At 45.9% G+C, this 25,473-nt stretch overlaps 2 protein-coding genes across 4 annotated transcripts; both read left to right on the plus strand.

Annotated features, from left to right (window-relative positions):
- Positions 1-4,680: 4,680 nt before the first annotated feature.
- On the plus strand, positions 4,681-9,755 carry LOC136496518 (UMP-CMP kinase 2-like). Of its 3 annotated transcripts, none has more exons than XR_010769070.1 (10): positions 4,681-4,908; positions 5,014-5,061; positions 5,197-5,245; positions 5,457-5,574; positions 5,674-5,830; positions 6,336-6,416; positions 6,781-6,888; positions 7,851-7,915; positions 8,408-8,631; positions 8,781-9,402. XR_010769070.1 is itself a non-coding variant. In XM_066492217.1 (9 exons), exons 1-9 carry the CDS (start codon positions 4,801-4,803, stop codon positions 8,785-8,787), a joined length of 741 nt encoding a protein of 246 aa, XP_066348314.1. In that variant the 5' UTR covers positions 4,683-4,800; the 3' UTR covers positions 8,788-9,402. The 3 variants fall into 3 exon arrangements, 1 of the variants encoding a protein (XP_066348314.1); XR_010769069.1 differs by lacking the exon at positions 8,408-8,631 and adding an exon at positions 9,409-9,755 and having other exon boundaries at positions 4,683-4,908; positions 8,781-8,903; XM_066492217.1 differs by lacking the exon at positions 8,408-8,631 and having other exon boundaries at positions 4,683-4,908.
- Positions 9,756-20,463: 10,708 nt separating this feature from the next.
- Positions 20,464-23,381, plus strand: LOC136496517 (UNC93-like protein 1). Its single transcript, XM_066492216.1, has 2 exons — positions 20,464-21,784; positions 22,855-23,381. The coding sequence occupies exons 1-2, from the start codon at positions 20,607-20,609 to the stop codon at positions 23,096-23,098; spliced, it is 1,422 nt and encodes a 473-aa protein (XP_066348313.1). The 5' UTR covers positions 20,464-20,606; the 3' UTR covers positions 23,099-23,381.
- Positions 23,382-25,473: the final 2,092 nt, after the last annotated feature.

A 25,473-nucleotide genomic window follows, 5' to 3' on the forward strand; every position in this document is an offset into this window, starting at 1 on the left:
AGCCCTTGGGGCTATAAATAGAAGTGGCCTTCGGCCATAGCTGGTGTGGAGCACCTTGGGGGACTTTGTGTCCATGCTTAAGAGTGCTTAGGAGCCCTCCATCTCACACATACTTGATAGCGATCATCCGATTGTGTGAGTGAGTGATTCTAGTGCAATTGCATCGTGAGGTTGCATCGAGTGGCAGTAGGTGATCGAGTTGCAAGCCGGTGGTGCTTGTTACTCTTGGAGGTTGCCACCTCCTAGATGGCTTGGTGGTGGTCTCCGTCGAAGCACGCAAGAAGCTTGTGCGGCGCTCCAGAGAAGTGCTTGTGAGGGGCATTGTGCTCGCCCCACGGGAGCCGCAAAGAGCAATTCTAGTAAAGCGTGTCATTGAGCTACCCTCACTTTCGGGGTAGGTTCTTGCGGCGCCCGACGTGCGGGCTTAGTGGGTGATGCTAATTAGCTGTCGAACCACCAAGTGAGCGGTCGACACAACGGGGACTAGCGTGTTGGCAAACACGTGAACCTCGGGAGAAAAATCATCGTGTCAACCTTGTTCTTCCCATTGGTTTGCATCCCCATTACACAAGCTTGCAATTACTTTTATACATATTAAGCTTGTGTAGTTGCTCTTGTAATTAGATAGCTTGTGTAGCTTGCTAATTACCTTCTTGCTTGTGTAGCATAGAAGTAGCTCCCTTGCGTGGCTAATTTGGTTTTAGTAACCTTGTTAGTCACATTGCTTAGTTTGTGTAGCTGAGTATTTGCGCTCTCTAATTAGGCATTAGTTGCCTTGTTATTGAGCATTGCTAGTGAGCTTAGTTAGCTTTGTGCTTTTGCTTACTAGCATATGTAGGAGCTCCCTTGTTGCTTAAAGTACTAGTGGCATAGGTTTGTGTAACCTTGCTCCTAGAATTGTTTAGGAGAGCTCTAACTAGCCCGGCACCTTTGTTGCATAATTGTTATCTTTGCAAGGTGCTAGTCAACATATATAGTGGGGTATAGTCTTGGCTAGACCGATAGTTTTAATTCCGTATTTGTATCAGTTAGCCGACGCGATTAAGTTTTAGAAAAGACTATTCACCCCCCTCTAGTCGCCATCTCGACCCTTCATCGATGCCTCATGGTCAGCACAATTGTGTGGCCTGACAACTTTTGTGATCTTCCATTTTCTGGTTACCTGTTGCTTCCTTGCATAAACCCTCCATGGACAGCATTCCTTGTTACACACAACTATATAACGGCGCTCCGCATATGAATGCAATACCCTGTAAGGCCTCTTTCGTATCACTACAAAAGCCTACAACCACCTCTTCAAAGCAAAGAGGTCATTGAACACCCTCCCATTCTCAATTACCATGTTAGGACCGGCCTCAGGAGCTTCTAAGAGCTCATCATCACGTCCTTCTGCAAACGCCTGGTCGAAATGAGCAAGATCGCTGAACTCGTGAACTCTAGGATTACGGCAGCTGGGAAAGATGCGCCTCATCATCTCAACATCACTCTCCGTTAGCTCTCCAACAGGGCGATCATCATCAGAATCAAGCGCCCTAGCCATCTCATATGGCTCTGAATCATGCATAATTTCAACACTATTGGAGCCACAAAATCCATCTCCAAAGTGCACTTGCGCAGCAACAGGGGGCACATCCACATTCTTAGGAATGTCTCCTGCAACATCAGTAGAGAAATGAGGAAAGAATGAAAGAAATAGATGTAAAGAACAGGGTAAGCTCCCAAAAACCATGCAGTTAAGACACTTACTCGGATGATTCTGTGTCAAAGGGATCTCATAAGGAGGATCTGCCACGGAAATATGAGTCTAACAACCATCTCCAACTACCGCATTGGGGACAGATTGAACATCAGGAACCGTCGGTGCAATCTGCACATGCAGATAAGGTTCCAGAATGGGAGGGTCGATGTGTGCCTAATGATCCATTGGTGGGGTAAACCCATGAGGGATGAGATCAACTAACACCCGATGCACAACCACATCCAAACATTGTAGCTGGCTCTTCATAGCCGATCTCACATAGTTCTCTCACTGATCCGCACAACCAATTGAGATCATTCGCCTGAATATGTTGGGAGGAGAACCTAGGTGCAGTACACCATCAACTGCAATGCCATCATCTTCAAGGCAATGCAGCTCCTCCCAAGCCCTTGCAACCATCTCACTAAATGAAGGCCTATCATTGAATAGCACATGCACACTTTGCATGTCAACAAACTCAACATATCCATAGCGATCGCTTTCAACAGTGCCTCCATGATATATGATGACTAGGTTGTCCATCTAGTTCAAATACGTAATGAAACACATGTTATTTAGTCCAAATTAGACAATAGATAGTACCTAACAAGTACTTTCTAACTACAAACTAAGTAAATAAGATAATAACTATATATATATAGTGTACTCACTAAATAGCTAGATCATATGTAGTTAACTAAATATGTAACTACATATCTAAGTAGCTATCTAACTATATCTATGTACCTATGTATCTATGTTTCTATCTATCGACATATATATCTCACTAGATCACTAACTAAATCAACTACCTGAGTCATCACATTAACTAGTAAATAACAAATGTCAACTAAGTAGGTACATTGCATATTAATAATTTTTACCTTTCCAACGACTGATCCGTGGACGTCGACGAAGTCGCAGCGGACGATGGGCGTGGGTCAGGCCGACAATCCGAGCCGGCGGTGGCACGATCGGCCACTGTAGGTGGCGGGATCGGCGGTGGCGCGGCCGACGACAGCGGTGGCGCGCGGCGGGCGTGGGATGCCTGGGGCTCCGAGCGGCAAGTCCGGCTCGACAGGCGCGGGAGGCACGGTGGCCACGGTGGAGGGCGGCAAGGCGGGGTGAGGCCAGCGGTGGAGGGCGGCAAGGCAGGCCACGGCTGAGGCTGGCGGTGGAGGCCAAGGCGAGGACGGTGGTGGAGGGCGGCTGGCAGCGGCGCGGGCGGCCAGCCGCGGGCAACGACGCGGCGTGGGGGGCGGCACAGCCGCGGGGCTCGGGGCAAGCAAGCGGGCGCGGTGGCGCGACACGGCGTGGGCGAGGGCGGACGGTGGAGGCAAAGGCGCGGGCAACGGTGGCGGCTCTGCTAGGGCGAGAGAGGGAGAGGAAGAGAGGCCCGGGGCCCATAGGTATTAAAGGCTCGACGCTAGTAACTCTGGCGTCGAGCACGGCGTCGAGCTCACTGCCATGTCATCTACCCTGCCCAGGATATCGGTGCCAGAGACGCTGGCGCCGAGACGTGTTAGCTCGACGCCAGCACCAATGGCGCCGAGCTAAGGGTCCATTTTTTGAATTCTTTCCGCCAGGGGTCTATTTGTGAGAAACTTTCAAAAAAGGCTAAAATATAAAAAATTCGGAGCGGTGCATCCGGATGGACGGATGCCCGTGTCCAATCATTTCCATTCTTTTAATGTAGGGGCCTCATGTGTCGCATGATTATAGTAATGAACTCAAGATAGAAGCCTATGGTTACTTTTTTTTAGAATGCCTATGATTACCTTATGAGAATAGTTCCTATCAAGTTTTTTTTCTCATTATTATCATAGGGCCCACCATCGCTGTTGTCGCAATTTTGGTGGCAAGTGAAGGAAGTGGCAGGCCGGCAACAGCTTTTTTGGGCCAAATTTGGCCCTCAGCTCCCTTGGGCCAGCAATGAGCTAAGCTTTGCTTCACATGGCACAGACACCTAAAATAGTAGCAACATAACATAACTTTGGTCCCATGAGCTGAGCAACACATATGGTAAGCTAATCAGATGGAGGGGGAGCCTCGACCGCTCCTCCTTCTCCTCCATCGCTCCTCCATACGGAACGAGTGGGGTACCGGTGTCTTCTTCCCTGCCCTTGGTGATGGCGCCCGTGGCCACCTCTTGCCGCCGGCGTCGCCATCCTTGTTCCTGTTCCATATGCCGACAGTTGTAGCTCACGTAAAAAATCTCAAGTATTTGGGAGAGAGATTTTTGTTGAGCTTTGAGGGGTTGGAGGATAGATTTTGAGGGGTTGAGAGAATTTTTACTCATGAGGACTAGACTGAGGATTTATTGGAGCTCTCAAATCTCCTAGACTACAGAGTTTTCACATTAGGGGTGAGAATTGGGGGTTTTATTGGTAGAAAGCCTAAGGCCCTGTTCGCTGATTTGTTGTGAGAGAAAAACAATGTTTCTTCGTTGAAACAGTACGGCTCATAAGACAAGCAAACATGGCCTAAATCTGACTAAGGCCCAATTTGGATCATAGAGTTAATAGTTAGCTGCTAATAATTAGCTTCTTGGATTCAAACAGGTCTAGCTAATAGTTGAGCTAGACTATTTCAATAATTAGATCAAACTAGCTAATAACAAATAATATTAGCTATGAATTATTAGCCAGCTAACTATTAGCTGCTAATGGATACAATTAAGACCTTGAGGTGGATTCAGTATCCTTGGTCAATTAATTAATTAAAATAAATAAATATTTCATGTATTCGATACTAATTTTGATATTAGTCAGATAATATCTGGTAATACTTTGGGCATTTTATATTTTGAAAATTTTAAACAAAATAATTATCCGTGAGCTTTCGAGTATGTGTCGCTCGATCGGGAAATAATTGCCGTCCCAGGGCCCGACAAGAGCCAGTGGGAGGCCGCGCAGTGGACGGCATGATGGGCCGCGCACAACCGTGGGCCTGGAAAACCACGGAGCTTCTGCTTCTCATCTCAGGGAAGCAAGAGTGGCGAAAGGAGAGACGGCGGGGAGGAAAGAGGAGAGGACGATCCGCTAGCGTGTGCCGGCGACGAGATGTGGCGGAGGCGAGTGGGCGCCCTCCTTCTCCGATCCCAACCTGCTTCCTCCTCCACGGCCGCCTCTTCCTGCCAGCGTCTCCGACACCACCTTCTCCCCAGCGAGGTAGGCTTCCTCCTCCCGCTCCTCGCGCATTCCGTCGACCGCCTCGTGCGCACCTCACCCTCCCTTTTCCCACGACCCTTATGATCTTCGGATCTGTGCTGCCAGGAACCTCTGGCTCTCAATCGTCTTGCCAGGCTCTTCACGTCCCAAGCTGTAAGTTTGTTTGCTCCCAAGTCCCAAACACAGAAAAGCTTGCATTGCCACCTGCAGCAGCAGCAGCAGCAGAAGCACCTGCTCCTCGCGTGAGTAACGGATTCACTGGTGGAATCTCTTCTGTTCTGTCCCCAGGGAAGTGATGGTGGCGATACCCAGAAGCCCTTTATTGCTTTTGTCTTAGGTATAAACCTTCCCTTTTCCTTTTTCTATAAGATGGAGCATATACTCCGGCCACTACTTTACCTTCACTTTTGCCCCAGTCATACAGAGCGTAAAACCCACCCACATAATCATTTACTGAGCAGAATTCTTACCGAATGTCAATCCATGCTATTTCAAGGTGATTCAATGCTTTGTGGTCACATCATTTATCAATCAATTCGTGCCTGTAGGGGGTCCTGGGAGTGGCAAAGGAACACAGTGCACCAAGATTGCTTCGGATTTTGGATTTGCCCATTTGAGCGCTGGCGATCTTCTCCGGCACGAAATAGCATCTGGCAGTGAGAAAGGGTATTACCATCTTGTTGTATGATCTCCTGTTAATCTTTTGATTGTGCCCTCCCTGTGCGAAGGGTTTCAGTGCATTGTTGCTTCATCGTTGCACTTCAGGGAGTTGATCCTAGACATCATAAAGGAAGGGAGGATTGTACCGTCTGATATAACTGTGGAACTCATAAGAAAAGCGATGGAAACGAAAAATGCTAAAAGGGTTCTTATTGACGGCTTCCCAAGGTGTGAGGAAAACAGAATCGCCTTCGAAAAAATTGTAAGTTCTCAATTTGATTTTCACCACTACATTGCATTGATAGTTGAGGATTCCCTATTAACTTACCTTGTTGGTTATCAAACACAAGCCCCACATGGTTCTTCACTTCTGGCTGAATTTTGTTTGATAATACTGCACATGGATGAACCTTTCTTACTGTTTTTTATCATTTAAGCACACGACATTTTGACATCAGTATTATTTAAGCAGACAATTTTTTTTTACTGTTTTGCATTAGTATGCATGCCAGCCTAGATTTCTATTACTACTAGTTACTAGTAAGTCATATGCAGTAAGTGGATGATTACAATCGAATGAATCACTTTGAGGATGATCCACTCTGTTAGAGGACTAACATCAATTTGTGCTGTTGAAATCAGTTATTAAGAAGACTAGAAGGTCAACTGAACTGTGCTTACTGTTTTCCTCCATAGTAGTAATCTTAATGAATACTCCATGATGCCTGTTCTGAAATATCAATCTATTACTTACCTAAATATTTCAGGTTGGAACAGAACCAGACATCGTGATCTTCTTTGACTGTCCTGAGGATGAGATGGTTAAACGCCTTCTAGGCCGTAACCAGGTTAGTAACCAGGTTTAGTGCCAGATTGATATTTACTCAAAGAAAATAGGACTTTCCTACAGTATAGTGTAAGCAGTGAATCACATTCCCTTGTTTAGACTTTGGAATAGACTTCTATTCATGTAATATAAGAAAAGAAAAACCAACTTCTTTATTCAGTAATCTAAGGCGCATAAACTAAATTGCATATTGATGATTGCTAAAGTACAGGTAGGATTGTGCATTGGGGGCTCTCAAAAGTACAACTGGAAGATTAAAAATCCAATAATAGCTATCACAATCTACTGAAGTTTACTCTTAAGTTATCTTGACCCCTTTCTCCTTTTTTTCCTGTTATTTTATCATTTTCTCATGTGCCTTTTAGGGGAGAGTTGATGATAACATTGAGACAATCAAGAAGCGTCTAAAAGTGTTTGAAAGTTTGAATATTCCTGTCGTTGAGTACTACTCTTCAAGGGGAAAAGTTCACAAGGTAAGTAAACAGTTATATTTTGCTTACAACTATCTGAGCAGGACAAACTCTGTATCTTTCTGTTACATTGTGTTGCTGTAAGAGTCCTCCTGGGGGAGGGGGTTGGCGGCTGTGGTGGAGAGGGGCTAGCGGCTAGGGTTGGTGGCGTGGGTGGGAGACGGCGCAGGGAGACGGGGGCGACGGGCACAGAGAGAGGGAGAGGTAGAGGAAGGAGCAATTGCTCTTCTATTGCTTGATTGGATTGATTACATCCTCCCTGTATTTATAGTCCCTAGTGGACTTGTATTCCAAGCAAGCTATAGGAGATATCCTTATAGATTGGATTCTCCTTTCCTTAACAAACCAAACTCTAATATGGTAAACCTCCTAATCTAATCTCTTCCGGATGACAACGGCAGCTTGGGCGACGGCGCCCCTCCTCCTGGCGCGCGCGGCCCCCTTAGGGCGCGCTGGAATCTGTTGAGGCCGGCCAGCGCCCCTCTCTGGGCCTCGCTTGGCCCATTAGCTATAGGTTGACGGCCTCTCATTAGACGTATGACAGTTGCTAACTTTTGCCGCTAAGTTGAATGATAAAGCTTCTTTGTCTTACTATAAAACATCCACTTGTATCCCTGAACTTGTCTAATCTCAATTCGCGCATTCAAGTTCAAGAAGAATTTGATTAGCAAAGTATAAATGGTGGCATTTGTCAAAACTCAAAGATAAACAGATATGATGCAGTTTCCTTGTTTAGCTTATTATTACTGTATAATCCCTACATCCTATCTTTTGTGGGAGATAATTAAAATCTAATGGTTGGTTTGATATTAGATGGGCAGCTATATTATGATCATCCGGAACATGGCTTACATGCATTAAGTGGTTAATTGCTACAATGGGATATATTTAATAGAACGTTTTCCACTGTATGTCAACTCAAGGATCTAGGATTTCTAATATTAAAATTGTTCAATTGCTTGCAGATAAATGCCACGGGCACTGCAGATGAAATATTTGAAGCAGTCCACAGGCTGTTTTCTTCCTTAAGGTAAATCTTAGGGCATGGCATGTCAAATTTCTGAGATTAATCATAGATTTTAGAAATTGTTATTCTGTATTTCTTCCCCCGGAGTTATATCTGCTAGAGTTAGTGAACCGTTAGTGGCTCTCCTGAAGGAACTTCATTTTTGTTTGACATGACTGGTTGCAGTTATTCTCTAGTAGCACCAAACTGTCTTTGTATATTGAAAATTGAGTACCAATTTTGTCACTTGTAAGCTTGTTGTAGTTAAGTGAGCCATCTGCCAGGCAAGTCATTTACTGCTAGTGAAAGCTTCCACTTTTATGGTCCTGTGGCTTTTGTGTTCATGGTTGGATCACATGAAAGAAAGTCCAAGTCACAAGCAAAATGAAGAAATACTGTTTTTCTTGTGGTAGCAGCATAAGATAAGGATGTGGAGTGGGATGTATTTTGTCCTTTTGTTGACTTATTGAACTTATGCTTGTAGCCATTTAGTTGACTAGATGGTATGGTATGCAGGCCCTGACTTTATTAATGCTATGAATGAAAGGTGGCTGTAGAAGGGGAGCCTTGGCGCAGTGGTAAAGCTGCTGCCTTGTGACCATGGGTTCAAGTCTTGGAAACAGCCTCTTGTAGAAATGCAGGGAAAGGTTGCGTACAAAAGACCCAAGTGGTCGGACCCTTCCCCTGACCCTGCGCAAGCGGGAGCTACGTGCACTGGGGCTGCCCTTTTTTAATGGAAGGTGGCTGTAATATTTCACTGAGTCTAGTGTAGCTTGCGCTTGAATTTTTAACATGCAGGCCAAAGAGAATTTTAATTAGTGTCAGTTTTGACTTTCCGCATATGTTAGACCTTGTGCATTAACAACAGATATCTGAACTCTCTTCATAGGTTATGATGAGGCTAGCGTCTTCGAGGGAACCTGGGGATTTGTCTCTTCCACGCTCTTGCATTTCATCAGAAAAAGAAAAACACTACACATTTTGATCAGGATCCACAGAGTTATGTATCAATGTATGTGCCCCTCAGCACATTAACATCTTTGGCATGGTAACTGTACATATATATGAATCATGAATGTGAACCATGGGATATTTCTGAAAAGCTGAGCACAAAGTTATAGTAGTCGACAAAATTTCTGCTGGTGGCCTGTGACAAATTCCCCTGGATTTTGTGTCGCTGTGGTTCCTCTGAAACAGAGGAGAGGAAGTTAAAATGGCGGCATGAGTTCAGGAAACTGAATGCCAGTCTTGTGGCTGGTTACTGAGATGGAGCAGAGACTATGTTTGACATGGAACCAGTCATTGAATCGATTCTGAGTCAACTGGGTGCCGTGGCTGGCCGGCGTACTTTGATTACTTCAGAGAAATCAGAAAGCTTTGCAGGCAGGCAGGCAGTCTGCTAAATTTTAAGGGGTTGCTAGGTTCCCGGGCGGCAGGGGATGTTATTTTTATAGAATATATGAGATAGAGTTTGAAAGCATTTTGTAATTTTGTATCCAAATCTTGTCTTGCTGCAGCCGGCGTGCATATGATATGTGTGTCCGTCTGCTGAACTGAACTGGGACTGAATGAATTCGAAAGTGATTGACGCTTGTGGTGAGGAAAGAATGGTGGAAGGCCGGCGCTGCCACGCAAACGCTGAAAGGAACGCAACGGATGTTCAGTATCGCTTCAATCATGCAGGTAGGCATCTCGTGAGAGTGGGCCACTCCATCCATGTCTGTTCTTGTGTCTTTTGTTGACTTTTGCACTGCCATTTGGCCCCGTCTCGATCTGATCTGGTTAGCCTCGTCCCTGAAAATAGTGGATTAAATTCAAACCTCTGCTTTCTAATTTCCAGCGGACCAAGATCTGAGAGCGTTGGTTTGTTGATAGGGGTGAGTGTGTGTGTGTGCGTGTTGAGCGTTTGGGTCAGTACACGTATAATTCGAAAAAAAAACCCGTAGGGATGATTTTAGCTGGAGCCTGAAGATTGAACACATCACAACCAAACAAAGCGAAGATGGAGGCCCTATCTACCATCGGCATTCGCCCATTAGGCATGATGTGTTGTGTTTGGACTTTTTTGGTGTCTCCACGGAGGCGGAGGCGGAGGCGGAGGCGGAGTATCGATGCATGTGCCGGAGACCACGATGAATGCACGGACGCCTCCAAAATTGCTCATGTCACGTCTGCTGCTGGCTTCTTGTTCGCAGATGAGAGGGTGTGTTGTAGGAGTATCCATCTATGTTTTTGCTGTGCTCCACAGCGTACGTGAAATCCGGAGCAAAATCAGGCTACATGTCCTGTTGGTGAATGACAAATGAACTCGATGACCTCGAGCTACATGAAGAGTCACCGTCTAGCGAGCAATATATAGCAAAGGGTATAAACCATTAGAGATTAGCTTAGCAAACTTTATAGCACTGGCGGATCTATTAGAAAACTGTAACAACCGGCTGACGCCAATGTTTACGTTCTATATGCAAATTTTATATAGTACCTTTATATATTTATATATATGCACCACTTTTCTTTTACAATGAGCTTCAGTTAGTTTCTTCTTTTGTCAAGTATTTGTCAAAGTCTCAGCTATACATATTACGGGCGGTAATAGCCCCAATTAAGCACCATAGCTATCAATATGTACGCGAGGTGAGACGGCATCAATTTTGGACTCGAGGTAGCGTAGGGCACATCATGCATGTTGTCAATGCAACCTCAGCTTGCATTGCTTGCATAAAGGTTACTCTAGCTAGCTAGCTATCTCTCACTAATGAGTAATGACAATGTCTCCTAAATATACAATTAGCTGGCTCGTCTTGTATTCCGGAGAATTAGCGAATGGGATTTACTAGGACGGACAAAGATGCAGTAGCGATCATGTCCAAAATTCCCAACCGAAGAATCTGAGTGCTGTCTTTGAGGTAATCAGCTGGGAATACTTGGATTATTTCCAAGCTGTCATGCCAGATCGATGCCCGTGAATCTTGATGCATGCATGGGGGGATAAAGCTAGGCTCAGTAATTTATTCATTCACTCACTTGGATAAACAATTGGCAGATTAGGGTGGACTCCACAAATAAATTCTGAATCGAATTTAATATCTTTGGCCTAGGAAAAACAAGTTCAAGATTTTAGGGAACTATTTCACAAATGTCCACGGATTATGGCCCTGTTCGCTTGTCTTATGAGCCGTACTATTTTAGCGAATGAACAGTATTTTTCTCTCACAACAAGTCAACGAATAGTACTTTCAGCCATGGTTTTTCAGTGAAGCGAACAGGGCCTATATATCCTCCCAACTTTTTTGAACAGTATCTCACGCCTGCGGAGCTTCGACGAGACCCTATCGCCCGCGGTGGGGCTATGGGCGGTGGGCGTCCAAATCTGTATGCGGGCAGCGGGGAAGTTGACTTACATCACGATATCTTTTTCTTCCTCATTCTGATTTTGGTTTTCGTATCACTGATGTTGGTTCGCGCTTTATGGCATTTCAACGAGCAAACTAATCCAATCCCGCAAAGGCAAATATTCCATCCTGAAAGGAAGTACTCCCCTCACCTTCCATTCTTCATTATAGATAGAGTCAATTGCGGATATTAGCTTTACACGATTCAAATCAATATAATATGAAAATAGACGACTAGAAATCAACATTGATTTGGTTTGTGTCCAATCTGGGGGCGCCAAGCGCAATTCGCTGGATGAGCCTTTTTCTTTTCGAGAACTAGTACCGCCAATTCAAGCCGTCATACTTCTCCTCGTACCTTGCGAAAAAAACGGCTTGCATAGCGCAGGTCTCCTGCATGCCTATCTTGCGATAAGTGGATTCAAGGGATCGAGCCAGATCTAACCGAAACAAATAGAAATCCTACAAAAAGAAGGTGGGCTTTAACTGAATCGAGCTGGGTGGGAGAAGATACGCTTATGAGAAAGAAGGCTGCCCCACTACTTACTTAATGAATCTCATGGGCCTTGTCCTGGCTTCAAAGAAAGACCTTTCGAAATGTCTCCCTCTAGCTTTTCTTGGGAAAGATCGACTAACTCGAAGCGGAAACTTGAAAATACCAATCATCGCTAACTGATTCTAGCTAGCTATTCCAAGAAAGAAAGAGAAAATGGTCTACGGGCCTATCACTTCGATAGCTAAGCCTGCTACTCATCCTGGGTGGTCAAGCACAACATGTCCAATTACCAAAAACTCCTTTTCACTTGTGAACCACTTAGAAAGTTTTCTACTTGATTGGCAGGTTAGTACTTGGATCAAACTCTCGGCTTTGGGGCATTTTTTCTACCTTGGGTGACCTAAGGAGAGAGAGAGGGATCATCAGTCTGAGCTATGGTTCCTGCATCGAAAGGATTCAAATAACGTACCAGAATATGTATAGAGGCATCTTCTTTATCTCTCTATATGGGAAGAATTACGGTCAAGGACTTACCTTTTCTTTCTGAACTCGTTCGTTTCCAACAAACAAGGAAGTAGTGAGTGAACCGTTTCAGAATACGGAGTGAGAAAGAGTAGTTCAATGAGTTCGTGCATGTCACTCTATTCCCTTAGGGAAGCAGGTCAGCAAGTGGGACTTTAGGTAAGAAAGAATCGTTCTATCTGGACTCTTTTTATAGGGTGTCGCATTCATTCCTCATGGGAGTGTAGGATTTCGAGGATCTACGCTATGAGGTAAGAGTTCTTTGTATGCCTTTCTTTTGTGGGTCACCAGTGCAAGGGAAAGTTTTTACATAGTTGTTTTTTGGGGTGGAAGATGAAATAAAGAATAAGGCCATCGAAGGCTTTCCACAAATTGAGAATTGGCCGTAGAAGGATCGAATTGTATCCGAGGAACAAGGGGATACAAAAAAAGTAATAAGAGAAACACACAGACCAATCAATCATATCGGTCTTATTAAAAAATTTGGAATGAAAAGAGGAGTAATGCTTCCTAGCATGGGACAGAGAATAGGACCACTTAGATCGAAATAGCATTCAATGAAATGTTCTAACATAGAGTAGAATCGAACATTGAAAAGATTAGTTGACAACAGTCAATCAAAAGATGGGGCGCCAAATTACTAAACAATAGGGGTCTTTCTGTGCAAGTCAGCTGAACACCGTAATTGATGAGTGAGTAGGTGGGTTAGGTGCACCCCTCGCCCAGTGGGAAGTCATGAGGCTAACCCCCCCGAATGAAGAAGTAGTGGGGCCCCCTGCCTGCGAGCTGCAGATCGTAATGCTCCTAGAAAGGCATATTTTGAATATAGAGGACGTTCCCAACAATCCACAAGAATATCATACCCAACTATGAATCGTACGAGCACATCCTCTGTCACCCCCACCGCGCTTACGGCTCTATACCCCAACCCAACTTGCTCTAGCCCTGGGTCCTCCCGCATCTCTTCCTCGGTAAGCGGACTGTGGAAGCTAGGGGGTATCCGCTTGGGACTGATAGGGTGGGCGGCGCAGTTAGCGGCGAGGCGGCCCTGGCCAGAGGCGGCAGGGGAGGAGCGTCGGTGGGTGAGGAAGGGGTCACGAGAAGATGAACACTAGATCTGGAGGAGAAGCTCAAGTTAGGGTTGGCCTTAGTCAAGGGTGGCGGGAGAGGCGATGTATACGTCGCGCGAAGCTGGGTGGGTGAGGAGGCGGCAAGGGAGCACGGGAGGAAGAAGAGAAGGCACGTGAGGCGAGGAAGAAGGACGTGTGCGGGTGAACGGAGGGATGCAGGCGGAACTTTCTACGACTGCGCACGTGGGTCCAATAAAAGTACAATTTAATATTTTTGAACTTGGAAAACAAGTTCAGGATTTTAGGGAACTATTTCACCAAAATAAATTGCACTAGTAGGAAATAAAATAGGGTATGTATGGGCGGCAAGTGATTGATGCTGTCAGTCATCTTCAACCTCTGTGCCCCACCTTTGCCTTCTTCCTCCTCGCACCCATCACTGCCTGCCCTCCTCCACGTCCTCGCCCCCGGCACTGGCCACAGCCCCACCACGGCGCGCTAGGGTTTTGCCAGAGCTCCAATGAAACCCTAGCGCGCTCGCGGCAGCCGCCTTCTTCCCCTCCCCCTCCTTCTGCGGTGAGCTCTGGCCATGGACGGACCCACTCCGAACTGCCCCAGCTGCCTCCGCGTCGCTAGGATCCTAAGCCGCCCTGCCTCCATGATGAGTACAGGCCCGATCTTCCGAGAGGTAGCCGGTAAGTTCGATTTGTGGAGATCTCGACGTTGGCGATCCGGCTTCAAATCAGACACGATTCGAACCCTGCAACCGTTACACCACTGCTCCGTTGGTTATCAACCAAGCACAACTTGATTGACCTCGCCAAGAAGGCTTTTCCTGCAAGCAAATCGAAGAGCACAAGCAAGAAGGTAAAACACGCAATCTGAAATTACAAATATGAATGATGCGAATATCAATAGAGGGTTCAAGAACTCGGTTCCAAAGGACTAATCGACACAGTGGAGGAGATCAAGAACGGGGGCCCTGGATCACTGTAAAAGGATTTGTCACCACAGTTACAATGAACGATTCAGTTTCTCGATGGAAAACTAAACTCTAAACAAAACCCAATTGTGTAGCAGCGGCGGCGGCTGTGTTTATAGTCTAAGACTCGACCTAGGGTTGGGGACGGCTAGGGGTTGGGCGCCCACAACTTGGGCTTAAGGCCCGACACGATACATGGCCAAGTTGGCCCAAATAGGTGATGCAGCACCTTGCCGTGGTCACACAGAATGATCCATGGACCTTCTAGAGCTGGGACCAGATCCAAAACGACGGCATCGTCGTCCCTTTTCCAACGCATCCAAGAACGGCCCGTTTCGATGTCGTATGAGGAAGTTATGACCAAAACAGTGACGACGTGTCTGCTGAATCCGAGGACGACGTGGCAGCTGAGTTGGAAACGAATTGCAACTTGGGGAAGACCATGGCGTCGATGTGTCCAACGTGGCGATGTCCTCATCATCCTCCCCTTCTAGAATTGGAGTCGTCCTCGACTCCATCTTGGCGATGTCCTCATCATCCCCTCCTTGTAGAATTGGAGTCGTCCTCGACTCCATCCCATCATCAGCGAACTCCTGCAAAAGGTTAGTGACAGCAGGCAATGCACCAGACATAAAAGGTTGACAAAACATAGTATAACATGGTGCATCAGGATTATCACATAACTCAGCAGTAGCAGGAGTTGTAGCAAGAAAAGTACCTCCTTTTAACTTAATCCCATTATTTTTAGCAATGTCTGTTGGAGGTTTATTTTTGATCTTATTAGCATATTTAATAATATCCGTAGGAGACAAAGGCAGCAATGTAATTTTCTTGTCCTTATGTATGATAGTGTATGTATTAGTTCTACCATGGTGTAAAGCATCATTATCAAATTCCCATGGGCGACCTAACAAAATGGAACAAGCTTGTATAGAGACAACATCAAAATCAGCAGTATCATGATAAGAGCCTGCGAAAAAGCTAATGCGTGCTGATTTAGTTACCTTAGTCTTACCACTATTATTGAACCATTGAAGTTTATATGGATACGAATGTTGTCGTGTGGTCAAGCCAAGCTTGTAAACCAAATCTGAACTCACCAAGTTGTTGCAACTCCCGCTATCAATGATAGTGAGAACACGACAACCCTGCACAATGAGATACATGTGGAACAAATTGTGGCGTTGGATCTTCATCTCTTCTTCATGACCCACACGTGTACTCAACACACGCTGTACAAGAAGGCTAGGGTAGTCCGTGGCAGCAGCCACGGAGTCAATGGTGATGGCCTCCTTGTCATGATCGCCCTCGGTGGGATCTGCATCAATGTTAGCAGCAAGGGCTAAATCATCTTCAACATCACTAGCACTTACATATCCATCCTCGGTAGCAATGAAAGCGCGACGACTGGGGCATTCCTTCATGACATGTCCCATGCCTTTGCATCGGTGGCAAATGATTTTAGAGCTGGACGAAGAGGAGCTAGTAGAAGCACCCGGAGTGACACCTTTCTTCAGCTGTGGAAACTGCACATTAGACAATTTACTTACCCCGGAAGAAAATGGAGGTGTAGATGGCTGTGGTGCAACAGGAAGCTTGGGCGTCTCCGGCTCGGAACGCTGCTGAAAATTCCTCCCATTGTTAGACCTGAAAGGCTGGTGTTGTTTGCGTCCCTGTACTTCTCGTTCGGCCTTAATAGCAAGATGATACAATTGGGAAAAATTACGCCATTCTTTGTAATCAAGTATGTTTTGTATATCATGGTTTAAACCACCAAAAAATCTAGCACTAGCATCATCATCATCTTCATTTATACCACAACGTGCTAAATCAATAAGCAATTCTTGATAGTATGCTTCTACTCCTTTATCACCTTGTTTTAAAGTTTGTAGTTTCAAACGTAAATCATGTTGGTAATAAGGAGGAACAAAACGAGATTTCATACGTTGCTTTAAAACATTCCAAGTTTGAGGCACAGCAGCTGCATTATTGGCATTGCAAAGATCACTCCATCAGAACAAAGCAAAATTAGTAAACTCACTAGTAGCAAGTCTAACTCTATGCTCAGCAGGAATATTATGAGAATCAAATTTTTGTTGAACAGCAAGCTTCCAATCTAAATATGTCTCTGGATCAACATTACCAGCAAAAGGTGGTAGACTAAATTTAATTTTAGTAAAAGGATCATTATTACCATGATTATTACCTGCCATACCGCGACGATTGAAGTTGAGGCGGCGACGGGCACCACCGTCAGCATACGCATCTTCATCACCAGCATCTTCATCATCAGCACGATAAGGTGGAGGGCGTTGCTCAAGCTGTTCAATGCGGGTGACCAGATTGTTCACGTTGCGCGTCAGCTCGGTCATAAGATTGCGTTGTTCAGTCATGAACGTTGCAAGCTCTCCCTTAGACACGCACTCATTGAAGTCTGTCGGAGTTCCTGCCATGGTTAGAAGATAGAAAAAGACAACACCAAAGTATTATCCCTATCAACTAAAAAAAAACAAGTGGTGGTGGTGAAAGTGGAATGCAAAATCACAAGTGGCTTACCACCGTCTTGCCTGTATTCTTACCAACGCCAAACAGGAGCAAAACCAAAGTGGCGAAGCAATCTGTTGTTGAGCGTGGGTAACAGTTGCAAGATGAACCTGTGCTGACAGAAGAATATGTGGAGCTATGGGTAGGCACACAATATGACAGCAAGGATTAGCAATTAACGAGTGCAGAGTAGCGATTGTTCAATCTGGATCCAAAGTACAAATCACAGGTGCTGGCTAAGACGTGTCAAGACGTAGCGCAACAAGGTGAAAACAAAGGACGATCGAAAGAACTCACAGAACAAGCAAATAGCCCGGATTTCTCCTTTTTCCTGAATTTTTCCCGGATTTTTCCAAAAGGCACTAGTAGGAAACAAACTTTTTTTTACTATTTTTTATACTTTTCTCTGAACAAGGATCACAAAAGATGCAACCACAAAAATTGGCACCTACAACTGAGGTGGGATGTGGTCTACAGAAATTCAGCATGTTCTCTGAAAAGCGTGCAAAAACTTTGACAATTTTTTTTCTATATTTTCCCGAATTTTTTTGGCAATTCTGATGAAACCAAACAGGGCGAAGCCGAGTTTGGGTCGGGTCCAAATGGTGTCAAGAAGCTGCACAAAAAATTTCAGATTTTTCTGATAAACGAGCAAAAAGTTATGCCTGTTTTACCGAAGGTATCTCAAGGTATGTTTTCCGGGAGGCACAACACGGCGGCGGCAGTTAGGGCAAAGCGTCCCTAAACTCTAACACCGATCACAGCAGTAGGTATTCGCCTGATGATGTAAGGAGGGCTGCGATGCAGGCAAAATAAGAGCGGCTGACAACCTATCTAGGGTTTGTGCGGCGGCGAGAAGTTACACAAGGCGGCTAGCGGGGCAAGTCGAGTAATGTGGTGGCTTCGACTTGTTGTTTGGGAACGGTGGATGGGATAGCGGCGGAAAACAAAATCACAGCAACGGGCGGTTGAACTACGACCACGAACACAATCCTAAACCAGCAACAAGACTCGACCACGGACACAAACTCAACAACACGAATCTGAAACGAAATTGCAAAGGCACAAAGGGCGATAGGACAACGGAAATTGAAATATTTTTAGGCTTTTTGTGGACTCTAGGTAATGAACAAATATGAATCTAAGGCAAACGAGATTATACCTCGCGGTAAACCTGAAATATCTGATACCAATTGATGAGTACAGGCCCGATCTTCCGAGAGGTAGCCGGTAAGTTCGATTTGTGGAGATCTCGACGTTGGCGATCCGGCTTCAAATCAGACACGATTCGAACCCTGCAACCGTTACACCACTGCTCCGTTGGTTATCAACCAAGCACAACTTGATTGACCTCGCCAAGAAGGCTTTTCCTGCAAGCAAATCGAAGAGCACAAACAAGAAGGTAAAACACGCAATCTGAAATTGCAAATATGAATGACGCGAATATCAATAGAGGGTTCAAGAACTCGGTTCCAAAGGACTAATCGACACAGTGGAGGAGATCAAGAACGGGGCCCTGGATCACTGTAAAAGGATTTGTCACCACAGTTACAATGAACGATTCAGTTTCTCGATGGAAAACTAAACTCTAAACAAAACCCAATTGTGTAGCAGCGGCGGCGGCTGTGTTTATAGTCTAAGACTCGACCTAGGGTTGGGGACGGCCAGGGGTTGGGCGCCCACAACTTGGGCTTAAGGCCCGACACGATACATGGCCAAGTTGGCCCAAATAGGTGACGCAGCACCTTGCCGTGGTCACACAGAATGATCCACGGACCTTCTGGAGCTGGGACCAGATCCAAAACGACGGCATCGTCGTCCCCTTTCCAACGCATCCAAGAACGACCCGTTTCGATGTCGTATGAGGAAGTTATGACCGAAACAGTGACGACGTGTCTGCTGAATCTGAGGACGACGTGGCAGCTGAGTTGGAAACGAATTGCAACTTGGGGAAGACCATGGCGTCGATGTGTCCAGCGTGACGATGTCCTCATCATCCTCCCCTTCTCGAATTGGAGTCGTCCTCGACTCCATCTTGGCGATGTCCTCATCACTCCATCCCTACCATTTGGCCGACCTTCCCCCCGCGAGCCCTTCTCTTCTAAGCTCGCCATAGTTGGGGAAGAAGAGAGGGAGAGGGCGCCGCCGCTATAACCCGCCAGGCGCGATGAAAAAACAATTTTTTTAGGCGACGACAACGGAGTGATTTTGAATAAAATATCACAATAAGAAGAAATTTAACTCTGTTCCACACTTCTGCAAAATACCAGATTAGTTTTCTGACATTTACTTAATTTATGATATGACAAAACGTTGTCTATATCCAATGCAATAATAACAAATACTGAGTAGATGAGATGAACGAATGGGACAATATTATACTCGCGGTGACTGCTGCGCATCGTCTCTCCAAATGTCACAATGTAGCTTGTTCATCTCCGTCCCCCAAATCCAAATGGCGACGCGACGAGAAAACTAAACAAATCATCAGGGCATGTACAACGGCTTTTCAAAAGCCGTCTCTATGATGTATATTTTACAAAAAGCACCCCACCGATACGAGGAGACGGGTCGGCGTCGTCTCGTGAGACGACGGCGAAGTCCCGTTGCCCGAGGCCGAGGCGACTTCTCCAGCAGCGTTGTACGGGCGCTGCCGTCTCCAACCCTGAGGGCGAGGATCCAGTGCGCGCGGTTCAGGGAAATCTCGCTCAAGAGATCCGTTCGTTCCAGGCCGCCGGAGAGGCCATCGCGGCAACGGGCATCTCGTTGCAAGCCGCCGGAGGAAGCAACTGTTCTGGCCATCGCGGTCGTTCGGTAGGTGGTGTCATGCGCCGCAGCCGCTGCCGGAGAGCGCAGCTAGCCTCCGTGGGATTCGGCAAACGTACGATGACTGTTGGTCGACGAGCGCAATCCTGCCCAGCTATGGCGTGCGCGTTCTTGATTAATCACTTGATCTTGTAAATTGAAGCTGGTTAGGCTGTTTGGGATTAGTAGAATTGTTCCTTGATCACAGAACTTGATGACTAATGAAATGTGCTTCATAGAATCAGGGTCGGCTCTGGCATTACGGTGGTCTGGTGCGAGTAAAAATTGGGGGTCTATTCCTAATATATATGTGCAATATTTTTTTCTAATATATAATATAATCAGTGTATCGATGGTTTTGTAAAAAATATTGTAATTATGTTGCTCTGCAAGCGGTAGAGTCTTAGTCTTCTCGCATTGCACAGGCGATGGTAAGACTTGCCACTGACACACTTCCCTAGACCCGCACAGAGCAGGAGCTCTTTGCACTGGATACGCCCTTTATATTGCTCTTATTTATCTTTGATATATTTTCTATCAACTAGCCACACAATATATACAAATATTTATTTATAGTTGATCTTAACTACATGCAAAGCATTAAATAGCTTAGAGATATAACTCTGTCTATGGGTTGTATGACTAATCTTTATACTTGCCTATATGATAGATTCGAGGCACTTAAAGACGGACCTATGGGTTGTATATGCCCTCGGGATTCATGGATCCATCTCCTATATATATGCCACCCTCCGTCTTCGCCTTGGTCTCCGTTACTGATTCCATCCGGCGACGCCCACCCTGACTCCCCTGACGGGAGCGCGGCTCACATTTTCCCCCACCGCCACCAGAGAAGAGACCAATCAAATCAGATTATCCAATCAGCAGGGAGGGGGGCAAGGCAATGGCCGTGACGGAGGTAGAGGGCCCGCCGGCGGCGGCTGCGGCGTTGGAGGTGCCGGCGAAGCGCGGCCTCCTGCGGTACAACTCGCCGCTGGCGCAGGTATCCCTGCTGGGGCTCATCTGCTTCTGCTGCCCGGGCATGTTCAACGCGCTGTCGGGCCTCGGTGGCGGCGGGCAGGTCGACGCCAGCACCGCCGACAACGCCAACACGGCGCTCTACGCCTGCTTCGCCGTCTTCGGCGTCCTCGGCGGCGCCGCGCACAACCTCCTCGGCCCGCGCGCGACGCTGATGCTGGGCGCGCTCACCTACCCGCTCTACGCCGGCTCCTTCCTCTACTACAACCACCACCGGCACTCGCAGGTGTTCCCCGTCACGGCGGGCGCGCTGCTCGGCGCCGGCGCGGGGTTCCTCTGGGCGGCGCAGGGCGCCGTGATGACGTCGTACCCGCCGCCCAACCGCCGGGGCACCTACATCTCCCTCTTCTGGTGCCTCTTCAACCTCGGCGGCGTGCTCGGCGGCCTCCTCCCCTTCTCCTTGAACTACAACAGTGGCGACAAGCCCAAAAACGTCAGCGACAGCACGTACATCGCCTTCATGGCCTTCATGCTCGTCGGCGCCGCGCTCACTGTGCTCGTGCTGCCGCCCACCAGGATCGTCCGCGACGACGGCACCAAGGCCACCAGGGTCACCTTCTCTTCCCCCGCCACCGAGGGCGCCGAGATCCTCAAGCTCTTCGCCAACTGGAAGATGCTGCTCGTGCTCCCGGCCGCCTGGGCCAGCAACTTCTTCTACACCTACCAGTTCAACAACGTCAACGGCGGCCTCTTCACGCTCCGCACCAAGGGGCTCAACAACGTCTTCTACTGGGGCGCGCAGATGATCGGTTCCGCCGGCATCGGTTACTTCCTCGACTTCGGCTTCGCCAGCCGCCGGAAGAGAGGGCTGTTCGGGGTCGTCGCCGTCGCCGTCGTCGGAACGGCCATCTGGGGAGGCGGTCTGGCCAACCAGCTCAAGTACAGAGCTGTGCCGTTGTCCGACCCCATCGATTTCAAGGAAGGCCACCGCTACGCCGGGCCGTTCCTGCTCTACTTCAGCTACGGCCTGCTGGATGCCATGTTCCAGAGCCTCATCTACTGGATCATCGGCGCCCTCGCCAATGACTCCCAAATCCTCAGCAGGTACAGTAATTACTCTGCTCCTACTATTCAAATTACGTAGACAAGATTGCTAGCTTAGTTGAGGGGGAAGTTCCCGAGTGATCTTGTTGCCTGAAACTAGTGCTAGTATCTTCAGTTAATGTTCTTGAGTGATTCAAGATCCTCATCACTTGACAATTCAGGATTGTAGGAATTTTTTTTTTTTTTTTGGGAACAAGGATTGTAGGAATTAAACATAGTTCGTAGAACAAGACATGTCTGTATAGCAGAGTGAAGTGATCAAATATTTAATTCCGAGAGAAGGGATCCGATAGGGCACTCCTGCCAATTCCTTATTAGTCAAATTCAGTAGATCTGTATTGGAGATTCCACCAACTACTAACCATTGGAAGCCATGCTGCCATCTTAATCGTCAAAACTCGAATTAGGCTGTGTCCTTTTCATACAAAGAATCTACCCTAACTGAAGACGTGGAACATTGGACTCTTTCTGTACTGAGCGATGAGAATTGAGAATCACAGAAGATACACCAGGAGTTTATATGAGTGGCCACCTTGCAAATATTCTTTAGATGCCAAATTTCATCTTTAAGATGCTGAAACAGAGTTCATGTTAGACAGCTTAAGTTCATCTTTAAGATGCTGATGAAACAGAGTTCATCTTTAAGATGCCAAATTTCATCTTGCAATATCCTTTTCCCAGCTTAAGTTCATCTTATCTTAAGGCAAGATACTAGTAGGTCATCTCCGATAACGAAGGACTTCCAACAATCTTGAGAAGATTTGGGGATAGAGATTCTTATCCAGCTTTCCCGCAAAAATTCTTCTCCAACATGCCTTTTTTTTTTCTTTTGATAAAATTTAATTTGGGACAGCATTAGCAGTAAATTACTATCCTGCTGCCAGGCTGTGTGAAAAAGGGAAAGAAAGAAGAGACAAAAACAGACAGGTTCTTATGCTCCGTGGATTAATAAACAAACATATGTATGGTTGAGTGCAAAACTCTTGCAGAGGCCGGAATAAAATTCCTTTATCTAAAAATACAAACAATCCTCTTTGTCTGAACAACTCTTCCAACTCTGATGGATGCAGGTACGTTGGGTTCTACAAGGGTGTGCAGAGTGCGGGAGCGGCGGTGGCATGGCAAGTAGACAAGCAACACACGTCCCTGATATCCCAGCTGATTGTGAACTGGGGGCTCATGACCATCAGCTACCCATTGCTTGTGCTGCTGGTGTTCCTGGCCGTGAAGGACGAGGACTACTCGGTTTCTTCAGTGGAGGAGGACGGCAAGGAGAAAGGTAGTAAGCTGTCGGCACCAACCAGCTTCCACTAAGGAAGCAAAGGATAGACCAAGATGCATGTTAATGTTACGGGTTTTTTCATGGAAGTTGTAGAAATCAAGAAACAACTGGAGTACCTATACAAAGCTAGATTATTTAGGGTGTAGCGTTTCTATGTATGTGGATTACCTGATGGGGATGACAGTATTCGTTTGGTGATTATTATTCTCTCTGTCTGTGTTATTAGCTTGAGCATGCTTGCATTTATTCCTTGTCCGTGGTGTAACACATGCCATTTTTGAGCAATGAAAGGTTTATTCCTTGTCCTTGGTGTAACATACAGAGAGCCTAAATTAAATTTATGGTGTGCACAGAAACAAGTGAGGACTTTATACAACATAATAAATAAATAAATAAATGCTAATTTTAACTGCATTAACTAAATCATCAAAACTACCACTATCTCTCTCAATATACTTGGGCCAGAAATCATCAGGTGTTGTTTATTTCAGCCAGAAATCACATAGGGATGAGACCATAAGCTATCTTAATGCAGTTTCATTCTTGAAAATGGTGCTAATTACCGGGTTTCACTTTCACCAGGATGAAACTCGTCTCCTACCTCCACTTTTTTTTGTTTAACTTTTTTCTTTGCGATATCATAATTTTGCTAATAAATATGTATCACCTCATTAAATGAGTATGAAAGCTCGCTTGGTGTTAATGCAATATCATAATTTTTGCGATATCATAATTTTTTGTTTGGGGGCAGCCACGCGCCAAAAGCGAGTGCACTTCTTCATTTGGCTGCTAATGCAAGGAAGCTAGAATCCAATGTCCGGTAAACCTGATGCGGAAGAGGGTCGTTGACACGGATGTTTGCGAGGAGGTATGTCAATTGCAGCCGGAATCGGCGGATCATATGATTTCAAGGTGTGATTTTGCTAAAGCCTTTTGGGAAAAACCTATGTTGTTGGCACCTATATATGGAAACGCAGGAATGGAGTGATTTTCAGGTCCGAAGGCACCAATCTTCGTCAGACAATTATGACGTGTGTGTCAGACGTCAAATTGTGGAAGCTAAAACTGGCTGAAATTTGACTGAAACTAGTTGAAAAAATACTGTTCCGACTAAAAAAGAAGCCGAACAAACCATTTTTAAGACAAACGAACGGGGCCAAAGAAGGACGGATAGTACTCCCTCGGTACAGGAAAGAGTGCAATTATGCAAAAACATGGCAATCAAAGTAATTGATGAAGTTTATAGTAAATAGTATTAGCTTTTATGTCTCAAAATAAATTTATTATGAAAATATATTCTATAACTAATCTAATGATCGGTCTCATGAGTGTTAGTACATTTTCATACAATTTTAGTTAAAGTTGAAACTGTTTCACTTCTTGAAACATGAGAATTACATTCTTTCGTGGACCGAGGGAGTACACTCGCGGATAACTCGCTTGGTGTTTTCACAGCAGCGTCGCAAATAGGAAGCCATGTATGTGAGCAATATGTTGCAAAGATGTAAAAAAGACGTAATTCTCGATCTGCTGCTGACTTATTAGAGCACGGAGGAAGCAATCAATAAAAAATCAGCTGGTGGGGATCCTCTCCCCCATGACTTTAAAAAAAAAAAAAAAGAGAATATACTCCTACATTTGATCACGGCGGGCCAGGATCGATGATGCCGATGTATAGTAGGTTGCGCGGCACGGATACGTGTGTACGTACACTGTGCAGTGTGCACCCACACCACACCCAGGCTGCATTTGGGGGTTGCACTGCGCACGCCGTACGTGGCCTTGCATTGTCGTTGGGCGCGGCAGCACCACGAACGCATGACCGCCCGGTGGGCTGGCTTCGGACCGCACGTCTTGCTTGCCTAAACTACGAGAGGAGCAAAGCTTCCGATCAAAAAAAAAAAAAAGGAGCAAAGCTTTTCCTTATATATTCTCCTTATTAATTATCAAATTGTTTTTAACATTTCTCATTTCAAATTTGGACAAGTGAATGATATTCAGAAGTTAGGGGAGTTTGTTGTTTGTCCTGCACATTCTAGTTAGTCATGTGATTCTTGCTCTTCCGTTCCACCTGTGTCATGCAGATTGTTGCTTGGCCCATTAATTCAGCTACCTCTTGCGTTTTCTTGTTTCCATGCCACAGGTCCGTATATAACGGGCTATGCTCGATCGCGGAAAAAATGCCACTGATCTGTATAGCATTTTTTTTTCAAACTTTTAAAATTTGTTTTCTTACACGAACTAATTGTCTCCATCAGAAATTTGCAGAAGTATATATATACTACGGATGATTGAAGTGGTGGGATTTCCCTTACCGCCAATTAATTGGCTGGATTATATAGATTATTTATGCACCAGGATGGCTTCACATCAAAATGTTTTTTTTTTAATAGCCTGCCTTTCATTA

Source organism: Miscanthus floridulus, chromosome 12 (genome assembly GCF_019320115.1).
Source record: "Miscanthus floridulus cultivar M001 chromosome 12, ASM1932011v1, whole genome shotgun sequence".
NCBI lineage: Eukaryota > Viridiplantae > Streptophyta > Magnoliopsida > Poales > Poaceae > Miscanthus > Miscanthus floridulus.

What these genes read in the sequence shown, in the direction of transcription:
- LOC136496518 (XM_066492217.1), top strand. Translation starts at nt 4,801, where the DNA reads ATGTGGCGGAGGCGAGTGGGCGCCCTCCTTCTCCGATCCCAACCTGCT. An exon ending in GCATCTGGCAGTGAGAAAGG is followed by an intron (nt 5,575 to 5,673) that starts GTATTACCATCT and finishes GTTGCACTTCAG; the next exon opens with GGAGTTGATCCTAGACATCA. An exon ending in GAATCGCCTTCGAAAAAATT is followed by an intron (nt 5,831 to 6,335) that starts GTAAGTTCTCAA and finishes TAAATATTTCAG; the next exon opens with GTTGGAACAGAACCAGACAT.
- LOC136496517 (XM_066492216.1), top strand. Translation starts at nt 20,607, where the DNA reads ATGGCCGTGACGGAGGTAGAGGGCCCGCCGGCGGCGGCTGCGGCGTTG. An exon ending in GACTCCCAAATCCTCAGCAG is followed by an intron (nt 21,785 to 22,854) that starts GTACAGTAATTA and finishes TGATGGATGCAG; the next exon opens with GTACGTTGGGTTCTACAAGG.